The 20,896-nt window shown below is 42.6% G+C and overlaps 1 protein-coding gene across 1 annotated transcript; it reads right to left on the reverse strand.

Annotated features, from left to right (window-relative positions):
* Window positions 1-1,180: 1,180 nt before the first annotated feature.
* Window positions 1,181-12,486, reverse strand: oaz2a (ornithine decarboxylase antizyme 2a). The gene is given in 6 exon segments (XM_053641459.1): window positions 1,181-2,899; window positions 3,026-3,111; window positions 4,679-4,851; window positions 5,893-5,973; window positions 5,975-6,041; window positions 12,278-12,486. Coding segments are annotated over 6 exon segments (648 nt in total). The 5' UTR covers window positions 12,388-12,486; the 3' UTR covers window positions 1,181-2,768.
* Between the last annotated feature and the right edge of the window lie 8,410 nt (window positions 12,487-20,896).

Here is a 20,896-nt window from a genome sequence, read left to right on the forward strand (position 1 = left end):
TAATTTCTGTACAGCCATTTTTCTAAATGTGACGTACTGCAGCGTGAATACACGTACGACTTGGGTCATATTTGGTTCGGAAATGTCAGACCAGACTCCAGTTTCTCTTTGAAGTGTACCCGCGACTAAACCCCACAGAGATCGACTAAAACTAAATCGCCACTCTCAGCAGTCCGTCTTTAGATGTGCATCGTATACTATTTTGCTGTACTTTTCCTCTGGGCTACCTTTCTGTAACGTGTAAGCACTGAAATCAGTAAGGAAAATGTGTGTGTGTGTGTGTGTTTACATACACGGTTGATAAATGAAAACTCCTGGGCTGTACCTCTTCAGACTCTGTGATGCGTAATGAATAGCGTCTAACGGGACGGCCTGTCTCATGATCTTCAGGAGGAATTGGATCAGTAAAGGTTGAGCGTGGTTTTATTTGGAATACGGGTTGAGTGGAGATTAGTCACAGACTCTTGCAGGGTGTGTTTGCTGCTGAGCCTCTCAGGACAGCATGCCAATCTCTCAGTAATAGAAGATGTTCCTGAGAACCACGTGACCTTTACAAACTAAAGGGTGTTACATAAAGCCAATGAAAATTTAAAGATCAGATGTCTCTCTCTCTCTCTCTCTCTCTCTCTCACACACACACACACTGTCCTAGCTAGAAACACGAACGTTTGCACAGTAACCCAGCAACAAGAGTTCAGTGTGATGTAACTGCTGTAAGTGCTACGGACGGACGAGTTAATGTTAAACACATGACTCCATTAGAATAGCAGCCGACCAGGCCTCCTCCCCACCTGGTAACCAGGTCACGTACATGCTATAATGACTTCTAGAACATAGAAGGTTAAGCATTTTAAATGGAAGGCATTCGGCACAGATGTGCTTGTCCAGCGCTCCTAAAATAGCAAGATCAGAGGCCCATGCGCTGTGTACACCACAGCTCTGTGTGCGAGTGTGTGTGTGTGTGTGTGTGTGATCTGATTGGATGTCGTGTAGTCTCTGTGCCAGGAGATCCGAGACTGCAGTGTGTTCCCGAACACGCTACAGCAGCCTCGTGCTTCCATTGTAGTCACGTTCTCCTGTTTGCCAAACCGAACTCTACAAACGAACTTGTTCTGCCGTGGAACCCGGTTAGTAAAAATAATGTGGGTAAATGAGTAATTCTGTCATAGGAAGACACCCATAAAGATCATATTTTACATTTTATTCGGACAAAAAAAAAAAAAAAAGGGGGTTTGGGTAAACATGTGTGGACTGTCCTTGCTTATTAAAAAAAAAAAAAAAGTATATATATGTATTTTATAATTTTTTTTTTTTTTACAGTAAACAAAATCCTAATTCTACAAAGAAAATCAAGATAAAAATCAATCAATGCAGATAAACAAAAATAAAATCTCCAAAGATGAAAAGAAACTTATTTTATATAACAGTTTATTGTCATGGCTCAAAGTGAACTCTATAAATGTAAGATTTACTGTATATACACATGCACAACCCAAAGTCCCAGAGAAGCACGGCTTGCGCTCGGCTTGCGCTCGGCTTGCGCTCGGCTTGCGCTCGGCTTCCACAGGCCTGACCGTGTTCGGGGAAAGGAGATCAGAACGCTCCGGCTATGGGGAATGTATTTAGACTCACCTACTGTTTGAGGTCAGCCTCAAGCCTGAACGGTGCTACTTTTAATTTTAAAGGTGAAAATGTGTAAGCTTCAAGAGGGGGGAGGGGGAGGGGGGGTATTTTCTTTGGCAACTGTCTCAATTTCACTAAATACATAAAGAAAGACAGCTTAGAGGTGTGGGACGTCGCGGCCGCGATGTACCCAGAATGCACGTTCCGTTTACACGCGTACGACTAGAAGTACGTTTGCTAGAGAGACGACGGACCCACGTTTATTTATCCGACCGATGAACACAAAACTGTACGAGGCTTAAATGCAGCTGAAGTAAGACTGGCGCAGGAGAAAACACGATACGAAGGACAAGGGATGATTCTGAAATGGCACGAGTCCGAGACCTCTCGTGATTCTCGTCGTCGGTTTAAGTGCCTGCGTAATTGCTTCTCTAAGCGGTAGAATCATTTGAAAAATGTCATCGCGATCCATACCTGATCCTAATTTTATCTAAAGCTGAACTGAGCTACACTGAAAGGGTTGTAGCGTCATATGAACCCCCAGGATCGATCATAGTGGACCCCTTTCAATGGAGCCCCGTCGTCCCGATGTTAATAAATAACTCGCGTCGTTCAGCCTTCGCGTAGCCATTTTCCACATTACTCCGAAGAGCTTCAAGCAAACCTGCGGGTTATTTAACACTATGGCGTATAAATATTTATGAGACCTGATCTATACCTTGCGATGCAAAATAAGGGAATGGTGACCGACAGGACAGTGAGAGATGTAAAACAGTAGGAGTAATTAAAAAAAAAAATCATTCCTGTGCTGCACTATGACCCTGATGTGGAATGGCTTACGATCTATTAAACAAAGTCTTTTCCTTATATGATTCTCCTCGTAACTATATCCTGTCTAAAGCAGCCCGCACATATAAGGAGTATAGACTTGGTGCAAACTAACAGGATGTAGCACCGACTAACCGGGGACGTCGACCGATCTGTGGGATTCGTTCTCCGTTTCTACTCCTACTCCTCCAGCCCCCGCTTTATTTAAGAGTGAGGATGGGGTTAAATAGGCAACGATGTGGAGGAGGATAAGGAGAAAGAGCGAGAAGGTCTAGCTGGGAATCGAGGGGGGGGCATTTTTTCAGAGCATTGAGCGCTCATTCCTCATCAGAGCTGCTGTTGTCCATGGAGTAGACCATGAAGAAGAGGTCAGGCCGGGTCGGCACCAGAGGGTGACCGGGCTTCACAACCTCGAAACCCATGTAGTGGAAGGTCTTCGTGATCAATACTGCAATGAACACACACACACACACACACACGCACGCACGCAAAAAAAGATCAGATCAAACCAGAAACAAACAGGTTTTTTTATTTTATTTATATAAGCAAGAAAAGGGGGGAAAAAAAGTCTTACATCGATCCTCCCTGGTTTTGTAGAACCACAGGAACACATAGCTGACTTTCAGACTCTCCTCTGCAAACTCCAACAGGCTGGTAAGACTGGAAGCACACACACACACACACAGGGACACGGATGACGCACTGGCAGTTTTACATAATCCCCAGCTTACATAACGCAGAGGCAGCTGCATCAGAGCTAATTTAGCCCCTCGCTAACTGATCATGACCTCTTCGGCTGCGCAGAACACACTCCACAAAGGTGACTGTGAACGACGAATCACTGCTGGACGTGTGACTTGTACTCTAATAAGCGGAATCTCATTAGCGTTACGGTTCACGAAAGGAGACAAAGCTGCATTAATACGGTGACTCACGTAGCAGAGCTGAAGGCTAACCTCAACACTGGGTCAAACTCATTCAACCTGACAGACTTCAACTCATTTACTGATGTACGGTCTTCTACTGAAACCTCTACTGGAGTTTCACTACACAGGTGCAGCTCAAACAATTAGAATAGTTAGATGTTTTATTCCCCCCGTAATTTTATTAAAAAGTAGATTCATTACACATAAAGAGAAATATTTCAAGCCTTTGTTTGTTTTAATCTTAATGATTACGGCTTACAGCTCACGGAAATCAAACGTCCGGTATCTCAAAATATTCGAATAAAGAATTTATAATACAGAGATGTCGACCTGAGGAGACTCTAATTAGCGAATTAACTCAAAACACCTTTTTACTAAAAGCTCCGTTGCTCGGTGGTCCAAATTTCTCTTTTCTGATGAAAGTCAATGCTGCATTTCATTTGGAAATCAAGGTCCCAGAGTCTGGAGGAAGAGTGGAGAGGAACAGAATCCAAGCTGCTTGAAGTCCAGTGTGAAGTTTCCACAGTCAGTGATGATTTGGGTTGCCATGTCATCTGCTGGTGTTGGTCCAGTGTGTTTTCTCAAGTCGAGAGTCGATGCAGCGTCTACCAGGAGATTTTAGAGCACTTCATGCTTCTATCTGCTGACGAGCTTTATGGAGATGCTGATTTCCTTTTCCAGCAGGACTCGGCACCTGCCCACAGTGCCAAAACTACTAGTGACTGGTCTGTGAGCATGGTGTTACTGTGCTCGATTGTCCAGTCGACTCGCCTGACCCGAACCCCATAGAGAATCTCTGAGAGACACCAGACCCGACAATACAGACGAGCTGAAGGCCGCTATCAAAGCAACCTGGACCTCCAGAACACCTCAGCAGTGCCACAGGCTGATCGCCTCCATGCCACGCCGCACTGATGCAGAAATTCCTCCAAAAGTATTAAAGCCCTGACCGAGTATCAGCGCATAAATTAACATACTTTTCATCAGGTCGACATTTCTGTATTATAAATTCTTTATTCTAATATTTTGAGATACTGGATGTTTGATTTCCGTGAGCTGTAAGCTGTAATCGAGATTAAAACAAAAAAAAGGCTTGAAATATTTCTCTTTATGTCTAACGAATCTAGAATATATGAAAAGTTCCACTTTTTGAATTAAATTACAGAAAAAAATGAACTTCTAATTTTTTGAGACGCACCTGTATTTCAACCACAAAAAAAGCACAAACATTACACGTGCTGTATGAATGATTTTTTCCCCATACAGTGGTAAAGGCAGCAGTGTAATCGTGTTGTACGTACCCCTCTTTGCTGCCCTCCGGCAGTGCACCGCTGGGGATCTCCAGATAAAGGCAGTTGGTTGCCAGCACCGTGTCCCAGCAGGAGAAACGCCGCTCGTTCAGCTTGTACTGGAAGTGCAGGATCGAGGGGTTTCCACTCACCGCACCCGACCGAGTCACCGTCAACCTGTCATCCTGAAAGGCAAAGCGAAACTGTAAACCTACACATCTATACCGCGTCACTAGGAATACATCTTCCTATAGCAATGTTTACGCTGTTGTAACAGGAACCGGTGTTGGATAAAACTAGTCAGCATCTGCTTTAACAATAGGTCCTTTCACAGGACTAAGCACGTGTGTGTGTGTGTGTGTGTGTGTGTGTGTGTGTGTGTGTGTGTGTGGGTGGGTGTGTGTGTGAGAGCATGCTCGTGTCAGTCACAGGTGTAAATGCAGTATGATCCTGTCCCTCTGAGCACCCCCAGGCCAGTCACATGCCTGACCTACAACCATGCATTTACACACACTCACACACACACACACGAAACTGCAAGGCATGTGTATTCACTGTACATCGCAAACGTGAGTGTGTGCTGAAAAAATCTGATTAAAAAATGATTATTAATAAGCTCTGGGATGACAAAAATATGTAGAGTCGCACTGAATTGAATTTTAGGCCTGACATAACCTCGGCAGCTCTACGAAAAATGTATAAATTGAGTGTACTCTGACCAAGGGCTGTGCGATATATCGGTATAACATCGATATCGTGATGAATGATTACGTGATACACTTTTCTAAGATATCGTTGGTATGGTGATGTATTTTTAAGTTTTTAATAATCACACATGATATGCTACTGTATAGATGCTGTTTGAATGTATTTTTTTTTTTTATGAATTTTTTTCCTCAATCTTCTTTGTCTTCGTAAGCGTGACCAAAAAGACTCGTCGAAATCCGTTTAACTGGTTTTCGTTTATTTTACTACTGGTTTGCGGACAGTTTGTTAGCTTAATTATATAACGTGGTACACGGCGCGTACCGGAGAAACGTCCTCAAGCGTCGTGATATGATATTTTTGTCATATCGCCCAGCTCTAGTCTGACCAAGTGAATATTGGTGAAACCAGTTAAAAACGTTGTAGTATTAGTACTCAGTTCATTTCAGGGCACAGTAATCATGCTGACTGAGCTCAGCTTGCTGCCTTATCAATCACCATTGTGTGTGTGTGTGTTTTACCTTGTGAAGAGGTACACTGAGAGGGAGATCCCTTCCGGTCCCTCGCCCACTCGGGATCTTCGCTAGTGGGTGAGGGGCATCAGGAGCACCACAGAGGCCCTGGAGCCTGCTGCCTGGAGCAGTGCAGTCTGGAGCCCACTAGAGAAGCGCTACATAAAACACAGAACAATTTTGCCTTGACGCTTTAGAAGACACTACATACACTATATAGCCAGATATTTGTGGACCCCTGACCATCACACCCAGGCAGTGCTGTGAAAAAGTATTCATCAGTATGCTGATTTCTTCTGTTTTTGTGTATATCTCGTACTAAATTGTTTCTGAAGTTAAAACAAAATCTAAGATAAAACAAAGGCAACCTGAGTAAATAAAAGTACAGTTTTTAAATTATAGTTATTTATTGAAGGGGGGAGGGGGGGGGGTGAGTTATCCAATACCATTTGCCTCCATAGTTATTAACTCCCCAAATCTATGAAACTGCATTCATAATGAGGTTCAGCTGGACTCGACACAACCAGGCCTGATTACTGCAAACCCTGGAACACAACTTTTTCAATGTATGAAGCTGGTTAAAAAGATCTTACCCAGTAACACCCTATGCCAAAGCTGAAAGAAATTCCAGAAATGAACCTCCAAAGAACCACACTCGGTACGTTTACACGGACGACAATATTCCCATATTAACCCGATCAAGACGATACTCTGACTAAGAAACTAGCATGTAAACAGAGATTATTGACGACCTTAATCCGATTAAAGTCATACTCGAAGTAAACACAAATGGGATTAAGACGTGTGGAGTATTCCTGTTTTAGTCGCGTTATCGAAGTGCGTTACAGACATGTACACACCTTAATCACACTATTAACGTCGTGTGAGAGTTTTCACCGCATTGTGCGACAGGACACGTACACACACGGCAGCGCTCAACCGTTTGATGGCAAACAAGAGAGCACGACTGCGTCCCAAACCGCGTACTTACCTGCTATATACTAGGAGAAATACACGCATTTCGGCTACTATATAGACGGTAAGTACGCGGTTTGGGACGCAGCCCACGGCTTCAAGCGGTCGTCTATTTGCACGTATAGTATGACAAATAATTAACCGCACTTGAAGCGTTCGTAAAATTAAAACTGAAACACCCAAAACTGTATACGGTTCCATAACGAAGACCAACTGTATGTCCATATATGAAATTCTGGAGGGAACGTCGGGCGGCGTGGCGTGGGGACGCAATGACGTGTGCCGTTAATTACTCCATGTTCTACAACATGTAACACAGGAACATGAAAGGAGTATTCCAAAAGCGACTCATGTAAACACCTTAATCACAATATTATCTTACTCAGAATAAGGTTAATATTATTCTGAATTGGGACTCTTTAGATTACTGTTGTCCATGTAAACGTAGTCAGTGAGAGCCGTTATCTCCAAAGGGAAAAACTTGGCACAGTAGTGAACCTTCTCAGAAGTGGCCGACCTTCCAAAATTCCTCCAAGAGCACAGCGACGACTCATCCAGCAAGTCTCAAAAGAGCCAAGGACAACATCAAAGGACCTACAGGCCTCTCTTACATCAATAAAGGTCACTGTTCATGACTCCACTATCAGAAAGACACTGGGCAGAAATGGCATCCATGGAAGAGTGGTGAGGTGAAAACCACTGCTAACCCAGAAGAACATTAAGGATCGTCTGAACTTTGCCAAAACACACCTTGATGATCCTCAAACCTTTTGGGAGAATGTTCTGTGGATTGATGAATTGAAAGTGGAACTGTTTGGAAGACAGGTGTCCCGTTACATCTGCCGTAAACCAAACACAGAACTCCACAAAAAGAACATCATACCTACGGTCAAGCATGGTGGAGGTAGTGTGATGGTGTGGGCAACTTGCAGTAATTGAGGGAAACATGAATTCTGCTCTCTAACAGAAAATCCTAAAGGAGAATTGTCAGGTGTTCAGTCCGTAAGCAAGACGACGATCCAAAGCGCAGGAGTAAATCCTAGTCCTACAGGTAAGTGAAAGACCGATCTCCAGTTACCAGAAGCGTTCGGTTGCAGTTATTGCTGCTAAGGTAGCATGACCAGATTTTAAGTTTAAGAGGGCAATTAGTTTTTCACGTGTGATAGGTGTTGGATAGTTTGTTTTTTTTTTTGCTTCAATAAAAAAAAAAAAAAAAAAAAACCTATATTGTGTATTTACGCAGGTTACCTTTGTTTATGTTGTATTTTGTTTGAAGATCCAAACCTATTTAGTATGAGATCTACACAAACACAGAAGAAATCAGGAAATACTTTTTCACAGCACTGTTATGTGCTTCTTCCCCAAACTGTTGCCTGTGTTGGAAGCACACGATTGTATAGAATGTATTTGTATGCTGTAGCATTAAGATTTCCCTTCACTTGAACGAACAGGCTCAAACATCACAATGTTCCTGTGCACGAAGCGCGCTCCATGGTTTGCCAAATCTGGAGTGGAAGATCTCGAGTGTCCTGCACAGAGCGCCGACCTCAACTCCACTGAACACCGACTGCATCCCAGACCTCCTTCTTCTCGGTCATCAGCACCTGATCTCACTAATACTCTCTGAATGAACACAAATCCCCACGCTCCAAAAAAAAAAAAAAAAAATCTAGTGGAAAGCCTTCCTAGAAGAGTGGAGGATATTATAACAGCAAATTGGACATAAATCTGGAACGGGATGTTCAACAAACGCACTTATGAATGTGAAGGTCAGGTGGTCACAAACCTTTAGCCATATAGTGTAGTAATAACGTTTAATACCACGGCACTGTTGAATTCTCAATTCTGATTGGTCAGAAGGTGCTGATTCGTTCATTTTCTACAACAGGAGCTCTGATAAGCGTTTAACACTTATGGACAGACTCTCCAGCAGCAGTGCTTTATAACAGTTGGGCTGATCCTTTACATTTTCAGACACTGGAAAGTCCCTGTCCGGGGGCCTTGTGGTCTTTCAGTAACGTTTTTCCGTCTTATTAACTTCAAGAGAAAGCGGGAAAAGAAGAAAGGCTGGTGAGGGAACTACTGGTTTACAGCTGCTATAACGCAAGTGATAACAGGAACTGACTTGTTTCGAGAACGTCCCACAGCATTGAATCTAACTAAATATAAGATCGAAGATATTTTAATGTATGAAAAAAATAATTGAGCAAAGTCTTTCCAGAGTTAGCACCGTGCTCCGATGCCCTACGGACAGCTGCGTTGTGCTCCGAGTGTGAAAACTCGCCCAGATCGCTACCACACAGCACGGCAGCATTAACAACAGACCTCCTGATAAGGAGCCGCGGAACATACTTACATCACTACAGACCAACGTGAAGTGACCGGACGCCAGACGTTTAGGCTAGAAATCGAGGAAACGAGTGTGAATGTTTTTGCTGAATGTTCAAACAGGAAGGACGGACAGGAAGTTTGCACACTGCTGATCATACTCAGCATAGAGAGGTCTAATGTGATCTTTTCTGCTTAGCAGGAATGTTTCGCTTTCTATCAGGAAAAAACGCCTCATGCTCGGGTGCGAAGAGGAATCGAGAGCGGGGCGCTGGCGTTTGGTCGAGATACACCGTGCAAACAAGCGCGTGATCTGTAAACAAGTCTCAGAATAGCGCGCTAACCTTTGGGCGGTTTGGGTTTCAGCTCTGGGTTCCACTTTCCACCAAAGTAGCTTCCACTTTCTTTACCAGCAGGTGGCTTTATAAAAAGTTGTTTATCCGGGCAGTCTAATGCCACCAGCGTCACTGAAGGGCTTGTGGGAAATGTGAAAAAGAAACAAAAAGCAAATTACGATTTGAATTATTTATTATGCATCAACTGAACCGCAGCCACTCGGTCTGAAAAGACGGCAAGCTTTTGTTTTGTTTTGTTTTTTTTTGTTGTTGGCTGTGTGAGGGAAGTGCAAATCGAGGAAACACTTTGTTTTTTTGGAGGAACGAGAGCCAGGCGAGGGAAAGGAGGAGCTGCACTTTTGATACCCTGGCAACCGGACAGGTAGCCACGACGACCTGGTGTGCACAGAGAGAAGATGAGATGGAAAACAAACTCATTATGCAGTGTAACATCATGCGATCTCAGCTGATACTTGCTTTAGTGATTTCTTTTCAATGCTTTAGGGATTTAAAGCATCGTGTGCCACATGTTCTTGTAAAACTGCACACTTCACCTGGTATGCGGGAGGAAAAACTCAGACGTTCGTCGGATCAGTAGTCCGAGTTTAGACTACCTAGTTTGCACCGTTTTTCCATGTTGCCTATTATAGCGCTGCGTGTGGCGCGGGCTGCAATGCCAGCTTGTTTTGAAAGCCAACACTCCTCACCCTCTGACATTCCGACTCCCGCCTCCCCTCAGCAGCGCTAGCTCAACACTTTAGACCTGTTCCAAACTGTGTCTCCGGTTATCCCCTCCCACTTTACAGTAGGAAGACAGGTGATGAACTGAAGCAGCGGAGACGCAGCTATTGAGATTGAGCTAAAAATGTTTCCACCCGTTTCTCAATCATGACTGGCTTTTGTTTTGTTTTGTTTCGTCGGTGGGCTATTAAACAAAACCGAAAGCAAGAGAAGCAGAATCAAATGCTGAGGTGACGTCATGCAAACTCACCAGCCCAGAGGACTTAAAGGATTTCTAATTGAGCGATCACGTGTAAAATGGGATCCGAGTACTCGATATGCTTCGATGTTTGTTGCAATGATGCCATGTCCACAAGGCCATAATGGAGAGAGAGAGAGAGAGAGAGAGAGAGAGCGCGCGCGCGCGCCAGGAAAGGTTCAGCTCCAAAACAGGAAACCCAAAAGTCTTCCAGGAAAATGGGGCTCAACTGCGGCAGCCCGGGTTGCCAACCTCTCTCTAACGCCTACCGCAATGTTTTCAGCATATTCTCGACATACAGCGAGCACTTCCAGAATTCGACTTCACGCGATTTTAACAAAAAAAAAAAAAAAAAACCCACACATACCCATCCTGACCGCTTCTAAATCCAGACAGACGAGACGCATGACGGACGGCAGCTCCTGGAGTGCATTATTTACAGATCTCAAGCTTTGGGCCCAGTCGCACAAAATCCAGAATGTGCTCTGTGTGAAGGAACAGGCTGGAAATGCGAACCGTTCAGAGCTTCGAAGCTCCTGTGCTAGAAAACCGTACAGAAAATGACAGCATCGGATACTCAAGACGTGCTCACGGAATAATCATCTAATGTTTTAGAAACCGTCTCATGTCCAGGTCACTGCGACGGTACCTACAATGATAGGTCTCTTGTACCTGTATCATGTCTCTTCCGTATGAAAACGTGAGCAAGGTGTATGCTTCAAGATGCATCACTGGACAGGAAAGACGGTTGAGAGTGCACGAGAGTAAAACGAAGCCATCTCAAGATCGGATCAACTTTCCGAGCGTGAAAACGTGTCGATTCCAACCACAGCGCCAAGGATTAAACGTGTTACGCAATGCAGAGTCACGATAAGGTGACAAGGTCATAAGAACATTATTTTTATTTATTTATTTTTTTTTAAAAAAAAAAACCTCGCACCTGTTGGAAAGGACATGGCCTAATCACAAATTATAGTGTTGTCAGCGGCATGGCCAGCCGGGTCTATCAATCCATCTATCCCCTGTATCTATCAACCAAGCTGGATGTGGCACATCGTCGTCTACCTGTTACCTGCCTAGGCATAACAGAAAGTCTTCCAGAAATATGACATTTTATACGTTTCTATCTTAATCGACAGGAAGTCAATGGAACATGACGGGGTTTTTTTTTTTTTCGGACATTCGGGTCTCACGTACGTGCAAAACTGTATCTATCGTGATGTGTCTCGATCATTCCGAGGCTGAGAATAGCATCAGCTGATCCTCCTCTCCTCTGCAGTCAGCACAGTTCTGTGCTCTTCCTGCTTAAAACAGATTAATCCCAAAGTAATCCCTGATATCTCGCAGTCTACAGACAAGATTAAACTGCAAGCCTGAGAGTCAGAGGACTATATTCTAGGGTATTAGGAATTACTGTGACACTTAGAAACGGATAATGGAGGCAGAGAAGAGTTATTATTATTATTATTATTATTATTATTATTATTTGATGCTTTAGTCTAAGACAGATCCTTCCCCATTGATCAGGAATAATGATTTGTTATCTTGACATACAGTGTATGTCAGTAATGTCATGTCCTGTGATAAAGGAAAATTACAACAACAACAACAACAACAACAGGCCAAGATGAATAACAGCCTGCATACCTCTCAGTGATTATTATAAAAACCCTAACATTCAGTCCTTCAGTAATAAGCATGAGTAATAAAATATTAATAAATGATTCCAAACTCCTTAGAGTATAATTAGGACAGAATGAGGTCCTTCTCCTCTCACCTGTCCTCGGTGTCGCGCATGTTCTCCTGAGAATCAAACAGAGTCCTGTCTTTCCTCTGACAACCAAAACAATAACTATTCAGCAGCAGCTCCACAGAGTAATTCACCATCCGTAACCCAATCCGACCGCAGGGGATGTTGTGCCGGCTGGACTGAGGACGTGTTTGTGGACAGCGTCGTTTTCGACCTGCGTGTTAAACACCGCAGCACTGCTACTGCCCGGAGAGAAGCGCTGTGTGCGTGCGCTTTTAAAGGCCGCCCCAGTGCATCATGGGAGAAGAACCAAGCTCAAGGAAGGAGCCGTGAAGTTGCTTGGTTACGAGTTGGATGAAATGCTGATGAAATGCTTCAGTGTATGACTACGACGCTATTATATTTCCGAATCTCAAATCCTTTCATGTTTAATGCTGCAGTATTTTAATATTTAATATGTACATTATAACATTTCCTTTGTGTAGGCATTTTATAGATTGAAGTGTCCTGTATATTTAATAGAAATGTTCAATTCCAGAAATTTTGGAATCGAGTCCGAGTATCATTCCAAGTGATGGGAGTCGGTTTCAAGAATCGATTCCACACGGTAATTTTTTCTCGATTCTGACTCCAAGTGACGGGAGTCGGATTCAAGAGTCGATTCCTCACGGTAATTTCCACGATTTGGACTTCAAGTGCTTGGAGTCGGTTCCAAGAGTCGATTCCACACCGTATTTTTCTCGATTCCGATTCCAAGTGGTGGGAGTCGATTCCACACAGTAATTTTCTCTATTTTGACTCCAAGTGACGGGAGTCGGTTCCAAGAGTCGATTCCACACTGTACTTTTCTCAATTCCGATTCCAAGTGATGGGAGTCGATTCCAAGAGTCGATTCCACACGGTAATTTTTTCTCGATTCTGACTCCAAGTGACGGGAGTCGGTTCCAAGAGTCGATTCCACACAGAATTTTTCTCGATTCCGATTCCAAGTGGTGGGAGTCGATTCCACACAGTATTTTTCTCAATTCCGATTCCAAGTGGTGGGAGTCGATTCCACACAGTATTTTTCTCAATTCCGATTCCAAGTGGTGGAAGTCGATTCCACACAGTAATTTTCTCGATTTTGACTCCAAGTGATGGGAGTCGGTTCCAAGAGTCGATTCCACACTGTACTTTTCTCAATTCCGATTCCAAGTGATGGGAGTCGATTCCAAGAGTCGATTCCACACAGTAATTTTCTCGATTCTGATTCCAAGTGATGGGAGTCGATTGCATGAGTTAAGAAGTTCCAGTCCACTGGAAATGTTATGAATCAACCTGGAATTGAACATGTGTCTATATTGTCTCAACGCACTGTGAAGAGGACGGTTCGAGTGGCCAAAAAATCTCCAAGGATCACAGTTGGCGAACTGCAGAAGTTAGTTGTGTCTTGGAGTCAGAAAGTCTCCAAAACTACAATCCGAAGTCACTGACATCACCACAAGTTGTTTGGAAGGGTTTCAAGAAAAAAGCCTCTACTCTCATCCAAAAAACTTCAAATGGGATCGGATTGTATGGTCAGATGAAACCAAAATAGATCTTTTTGGTAATAAACACCAGAGGTGGTTTTGGAGCACACAGAGAGGTAGCCATATGGAAAAGTACCTCATGCCCAGGGTTAAATATGGTGGTGGCTCTTTAATGTTTTGGGGCTGTTTTTCTGCCAGAGGACCTGGACATTTTGTCCAGATATTAAATGAAACCCAGGGGCGCACGGTGGCTTAGTGGTTAGCACGTTCGCCTCACACCGCCAGGGTCGGGGTTTCCTCCGGGTACTCCGGTTTCCTCCCCCAGTCCAAAGACATGCATGGTAGGCTGATTGGCGTGTCTAAAGTGTCCATAGTGTATGAATGGGTGTGTGAATGTGTGTGTGATCGTGTGCCCTGCGATGGACTGGCACCCTGTACAGGGTGTACCCCGCCTTGTGCCCGATGCTCCCTGGGATAGGCTCCAGGTTCCCCCGCGACCCTGAAAAGGAGTAAGCGGTTGAAGATGGATGGATGAATTGATTAAATGAAAACCTGACTGCCTCTGCCAGAAAGCTTCAAATGGGCGGTGGTTGGATCTTCCAGCAGGACAATGATCCAAAACATTCATCTAAATCAACACAAAAATGGTTTACTGACCACAAAATCAAGGTCCTGCCATGACCATCCCAGTCCCCTGACCTGAACCCCATAGAAAACCTGTGTGGTGAACTGAAGAGGAGAGTCCACCAGCGTGGACCTCGAAATTTGAAGGATCTGGAGAGATTCAGTATGGAGGAATACGTACTGTACGGTCTCAGATCCCTTGCCATGTATTCTCCAACCTCATCAGGCATTATACATTTACATTTATCCAAAGCGACTTACAAATGAGAAAATACAAGCAAAGCGATATTATAGGAGAAGACTCAGAGCTGTTATCTTGGCACAGGGAGGTAGCACAAAGTATTGACTAAAAGGGTGCCAATAATTGTTACACACCTATACTTAACAAAGATTAAAAAAAAATAAATTTGTGTTTTGTTTGCAATTTGATATCCATGAGAGCAGAGTATTTTTGTGGGTTTTTTTTTTTTTTTTTTTTAAACATAAGCTCGAAAGGTTAAACAATAAAGACAATTTTTCACAGCCTTCTTTGCTCATATTTACCAAGAGTGCCAATATAAGTGGAGGGAACTGTATATGTAGCCATATAAATATATAAAACATATCCAGACTAGCATAACCTAACCTGTGTTCAAACATCACTCATGGAAATGGGCAATGAAACACTATTGTTTAGAGAAATCGACAAGCTAACACCAGTCAATTAATGTCTCAGACGATAAATCTGACAAATAAGAGGATTTTTGTAGCATATATGGTAGGTTCAGCTATGTAGTAGTACCACATAAGGTGATGACTTGGTCTGTATCAGGCTTTTTCAGTTCTGGACCTGGAGGGCTGGTCTCCAGCACAGTTTGGTGATTTCCCTGCTCAAACACATCCATTAAACCTGTCAATAAACAGATGAATTGAATCAGGTGTGCCTGAATAGGATTATCACCATCTTACATGGTTATTGTACCTCGAATAATGAAGGCTATAGCAGGGGGAAGAGCTTTCTCTTACAGTGCATCCGGAAAGTATTCACGGCGTTTCACTTTTCCCACATTTCGTTATGTTACAGCCTTATTTCAAAATGGATTCAATGAATTATTTTCCTCGAAATTCTACAAACAATACCCCATCATGACAACGTGAAAGAAGTTTGTTTGAAATCTCAACTGGAGGCTACAAAGATTGATTAGTATGGTACCGCTTGACGTACCATGGAAATGCTTTTGGACCTCAATTCCACATGGACGTTCTCGCTGTGGTTGCTGGGACTACGGTTGCTGCAATGGCCTTGGGACTGCAATTACCACATGCAGTTTTGCACTCAGGTCTCCTCTAGTGAACAGTGCACTAGTTCAACAAACAGACTTCATGTTAAAACCATAACGAACTTTCTTTTACTTTCACGCTATCCGTCGTTACCCAGATGAGGACGGGTTCCCTTCTGAGTCTGGTTCCTCTCAAGGTTTCTTCCTCGTATCATCTTAGGGAGTTTTTCCCTCACCACCGTCTCCACCGACTCGCACAATAAGGATAAATTCACACACTTCAAATCTCCATCCTGTGTTTATATATTTCTGTAAAGCTGCTCTGAGACAACGTTCATTGTTAAAAGTGCTGTACAAATAAAATTGAATAGAATTGAATTGAAACGAATTAAATTACAATGACATTGTGTGGAACCGAGTCCAAAGCTCGCTTCCCAATGCGTGGAAATGAGGACTCGATTCATTCTGGGATCGCCTCCCAGCCCTAATATTTAATAAAAGAAAAATGAAAAGATACACAGAAGTTTAAAAAATGGCATTATATCGTCTAGTCATTCCATATAAAATAAAGAATCAGAAAATCAGACTGTGCAGCAGTCTAATAATCTAATATACTGTACAGTCTCTGAAGAAAACCCTTATAAACCATGTACAGTGGTGCTTGAAAGAATTTGCTTAATTTCTGCTTTAAAAAGTAGCTAAAGAGAACTCAATTAAACAAATTAGATAAAATATTATACGTGGTCATTTATTTATTTACTGAGGAAAATGATCCAATATTTCATATCTGTGAGTTGTAAAAGTATGTGAACCTTTGCTTTCAGTATCTGGTGTGAGCCCCTTGTGCAGCAATAACTGCATATAAATGTTTCCAATAACTGTTGATCAGTCCTGCACATCGGCTTGGAGGAATTTTAGCCCGTTCCTCAGTACAGAACAGCTTCAACTCTGGGATGTCGGTGGGTTTCTTCACATGAACTGCTTGCTTTCAGGTCCTTCCACAACATTTCTATTGGATTAAGGTAAGGACTTTGACTTGGCCATTCCAAAACATTACCTTTATTCTTCTCTAACCGTTCTCCGGTAAAATGACTTGTTAGCTTAGTGTCGTTGTCTTGCTGCATGACACACTTTCTCTTGAGATTCAGTTCATGGATAGATATCCTGACATCTTCCTTTAGAGTTCACTGGTATCATTCAGAATTCATTGTTCCATCAATGATCGTCCTGGCACCAAAACAGGCCCAAACCATGACACTACCACCAGCATGTTTCACAGATAGGATAAGGTTCTTATGCTTGTTTTGCAGTGTTTTCCTTTCTCCAAACATAACACCTCTCATTTAAACCAAAAATGTCTATTTTGGTCTCATCCGTCCACAAAACATTTTTACTATAACCTTTTGGCTTGTCCATGTGATCTTTAGCAAACTGTAGATGGTCAGCGATGTTCTTTTTGGAGAGCAGCGGCTTTCTCCTTGTAAACCCTGCCATGCACATCATTGTTGTTCAGTGTTCTCCTGATGGTGGACTCATGAACATTAGCATTAGTCAATGTGAGAGAGGCCTTTAGCTGCTTAGAAGTTACCCTGGGTTCCTCTGTGACCTCATGGACAGAAGCGGGTAGTAAAATGCTACATTTACTTCATTACATTTACTTGAGTAACTTTTTGAAAAACAATGTACTTTTAAGAGTAGGTTTAACTGGCCATACTTATACTCTTACTCAAGTTCATTTTTAATCACAGAAATGTACTTTTACTTTGTTACATTCTGTGGTGTTCCTCTGTTACTGTTAAATGTTAATGAATATATGTAGCTTTAATAATCAGTTTATATCACTTAATGAGGTCACAAGTCTCGTGATAATGAGGTCACGAGTCTCGTGTGTGTGAGAGAGAGAGAGAGAGAGGGAGAGGGATTTTGTGTTGAAAATGACAGTTTGTGTGTTATTATACCCGTCACAGGACTGGGATCTGCTGCCACTGGTTCCATATGGTTTCCTCCTGTTACACCTAATACTACTCAGGCATGCTTGCCTAACACAACCAGAGCCATACAGACCTTCCCAGTGACTAAGGCTGTGATAAGCCCTACTGGTGCCATTAAAGCATGCTCAGTGCCACTGGTTCCATATGGCATAGTATGGTTCCATCCATATGGTTCCATGCAGGGTCGTCAGCCGGGTACCAACGCTCAACAATGTTTTGCTCCTTTAACCTCAGAATGTCTCCTGGTGGCAGAGCAGTGGCAGGGATCTCCCTGCCACCCCCTGGAAGTAGACCTTGGGTTAGATGTCTCTACCCCAACTTTTCTCCTTTCTCCTCGCACAGAGCCAAAGGCTACTGCTGGCCCAAATTTAGCCTATATTACCCAAAGACACTTAAAATTCAACATAGAAGCAAATACTCACACCTGCTCTCTTCAGCCAGGTCTTTCAGAGCCTTCCGCTGATTTGCTCCATTTACTCCCATATCCTTCAGGAGGGGAGCAGTTTATGTTTCTACAAAGCTACGGCATCCTACTTCTACCTGGTTGATGATGGTTCTCCAGCCGGCCTCCTTACACCAAGTGACAAGATCTGAGTACTTCAGCCTCTTCCTCTCAAAGGCAGCTTCTACTCCTTCCTCACATGGGACAGTTAGCTATTTATTGACACCCCAAAGGAATATTTCAAACAAATGAAAACAAATTGTCCTTCTTGAAAAACGTATTCTTGTCATTGCTGTTGTTGTTGCTTTCAACCATGTCCTGTTTCCCTAGCATATAAATATGAGATGCATACATTTAAAACCTATTTGACAGCCATTACTCTCCCTGAGAGCTTATCACATAATGCGGTCACTTGGCATCTGTGGTCAGATGAGTCAAATATAAAAATGTTGGTCATGTACGCCATCAGCATGTTTGGTGACCTAAAGGGGTTTTATAAGGGGAAAAGAAGTTTTATTCTCTTCAGGGTAGGCGTCACAGAAATATTTGTATAATTGTGAGGGTGCCAATAATTTCGAATCAGGTTGAAATAAAACCATGCAAACTCCTTGTATGTTTGAGCACAAATATCAAGTCATTTTTATTTATTTTCATGAATGCCGCCAATAATTCTGGAGGACACTGTAGATTTATACCTTTGCCCCAGGAGATATTTGATTAAGACAACTGCCAAAACCCTCCTGAAATCGAAGAAGTTACTGACATGAGTATTGTACATTTCCCTAAAATCTTCTCTTAACTACTATTTATTAGAGTTGGCTGAATTATAGAAGGGACCACTTCATTTGTGTTTGCACAGTTTGAGTGCTTGGAGATGGGTTATGTAAGGCTAGAGATGGAAAAGACCATCTGCCAAGTGGATTAATAGATTAGTAACAGGACACCAGGCTGGTGATCTGATCCTGTCAGAGCAGATTCAACCCTCGACCAGAATCAGAGAATTAAAAACAAAACCCTCCAGGCAAAATCATTTTAGGTTATTCAGCTTGTTTGTGAAGCGTGAGAACTTTCATTTTGACGATCAGGTCCCTTTCAGGGAGTTATAATAATATTTCGTCTACTTGCATTAAAGGTAACTTCAAAGTAAGTTTTTCCTTTTTTTTTTTTAATTAGCAGCTTAATATTTACAGAGTGCAATGGAATCTAAATTGATTTCGCTAGACTAAAACCTACAATAGTGTTGTCATGGACAATAGAGATTTCAAATTCAACTGTGACATGGGGCAAAATCAACATACAGCCCTCTCTGAAAGTATTGAAACGGCAAGACCAATTCTTTTGTTTTCGATATACACGGAATGCATTTGGGTTTGAGAACCAAAGATGAATACGAGATGATAGATCAGAATTTCAGCTTTCATTTCCTGATATTTACATCTAGATGTTTTAACTAAACTTAGAACATGGCACCTTTGGTGGAAGACCACATATATTTTAGGTGAGCAGAAGTATTGGAATACCTGCATCAAACCGGTGATCCAGTGACATCACCGAACTGTTGCGTTTTTCTTTTGTGATGTTTTTCCAGGCTTCTACCGCAGCTTCTTTCAGTTGTTGTTTGTTTTGAGGGGTTTCTCCCTTCAGTCTCCTCTTCAGGAGGTGAAATGCTGTTCGACTGGGTTAAGGTCTGGTGATTGACTTGGCCAGTCTAAAACCTTCCACTTGTTTCCCCTTTGTCCAATACAGGCTGTGCTTTTTGGGTCATTGTCTTGCTGCTCTGTATTTCTCTGTAAATTGGCAGACTTCTGAATTCGTTCTACTGCTACCATGATGATTTTCATCATCAATAAAGATTCGTGAGCCTGTTCCAGAAGCAGCCATACAAACCCAAGCCATGACACGACCTCCACCATGTTTCATTGATGAGCTCGCATGTTTTGGATCATGAGCAGATCCTTTCTTTCTCCACACTTTGGCCTTCATCACTCTGGTAGAGGTTCATCTTGTTTATAGAACTTTCTTTTCTCTGTATTTATCTCTGTATTTCTTTGTGAATTCCAATCTGGCCATCTGATTCTTACTGCTGATGAGGGGTTTGCATTTTGTGGTATGGCCTCTATATTTCTGCTCTCGAAGTCTTCTTTGAATGGTGGATTGTGACACCTTCACCCCTGCCATTTGAAGGTTGTTGGTGATGTCACTGACTGTTGATTTGGGGTTTTTCTTCACAGCTCTCACAATATCTCTGTCATCGACTGCTGTTGTTTTCCTATTCCAAGTCTGGTTGTTAGTATACCAGTGGTTTCTGTCTTTTTCAGGACGTTCCAGATTGTCGTGTTGACTATGCCCAATGCTTGTGCAATGCCTCTGATTGACTTTTCCTCTCTTCTCAGATTCAAAATGACTTCCTTTTCTCCCATAGACAGCTCTCTGGTCTTCATGTTGGTTTATCCTTTTTAACCCTTAGATGCATGAGTGGGTCTAAAATGACCCGGTGAGGTCATTTGTGTGTAATATCTTTTAAATAAAATGTTTGTATAATTTCATATCTTGGGTATTCCTCAAAAATCGAGTTTTTGATGTCATGACATTTATTTATTTATTTATTTATTTATTTATTTATTTACACCTTTTACTGATTAAAAAAAAAGCTTTTGTATTACTACCCCACTCTTCCATAAGTGGATCAAAAAAGACCCACATGATTTTCTAATGGAATGTCAACAGGTTGATATACAGTATTTCAACAACATACTTGCACATTCGTGTGTGTGTGTGTGTGCGTGTGTGTGTGTGTGTGTGTGTGTGTGTGTGTCATTCAT

Source organism: Ictalurus furcatus, chromosome 14 (assembly GCF_023375685.1).
Source record: "Ictalurus furcatus strain D&B chromosome 14, Billie_1.0, whole genome shotgun sequence".
Taxonomy (NCBI): Eukaryota; Metazoa; Chordata; class Actinopteri; order Siluriformes; family Ictaluridae; genus Ictalurus; species Ictalurus furcatus.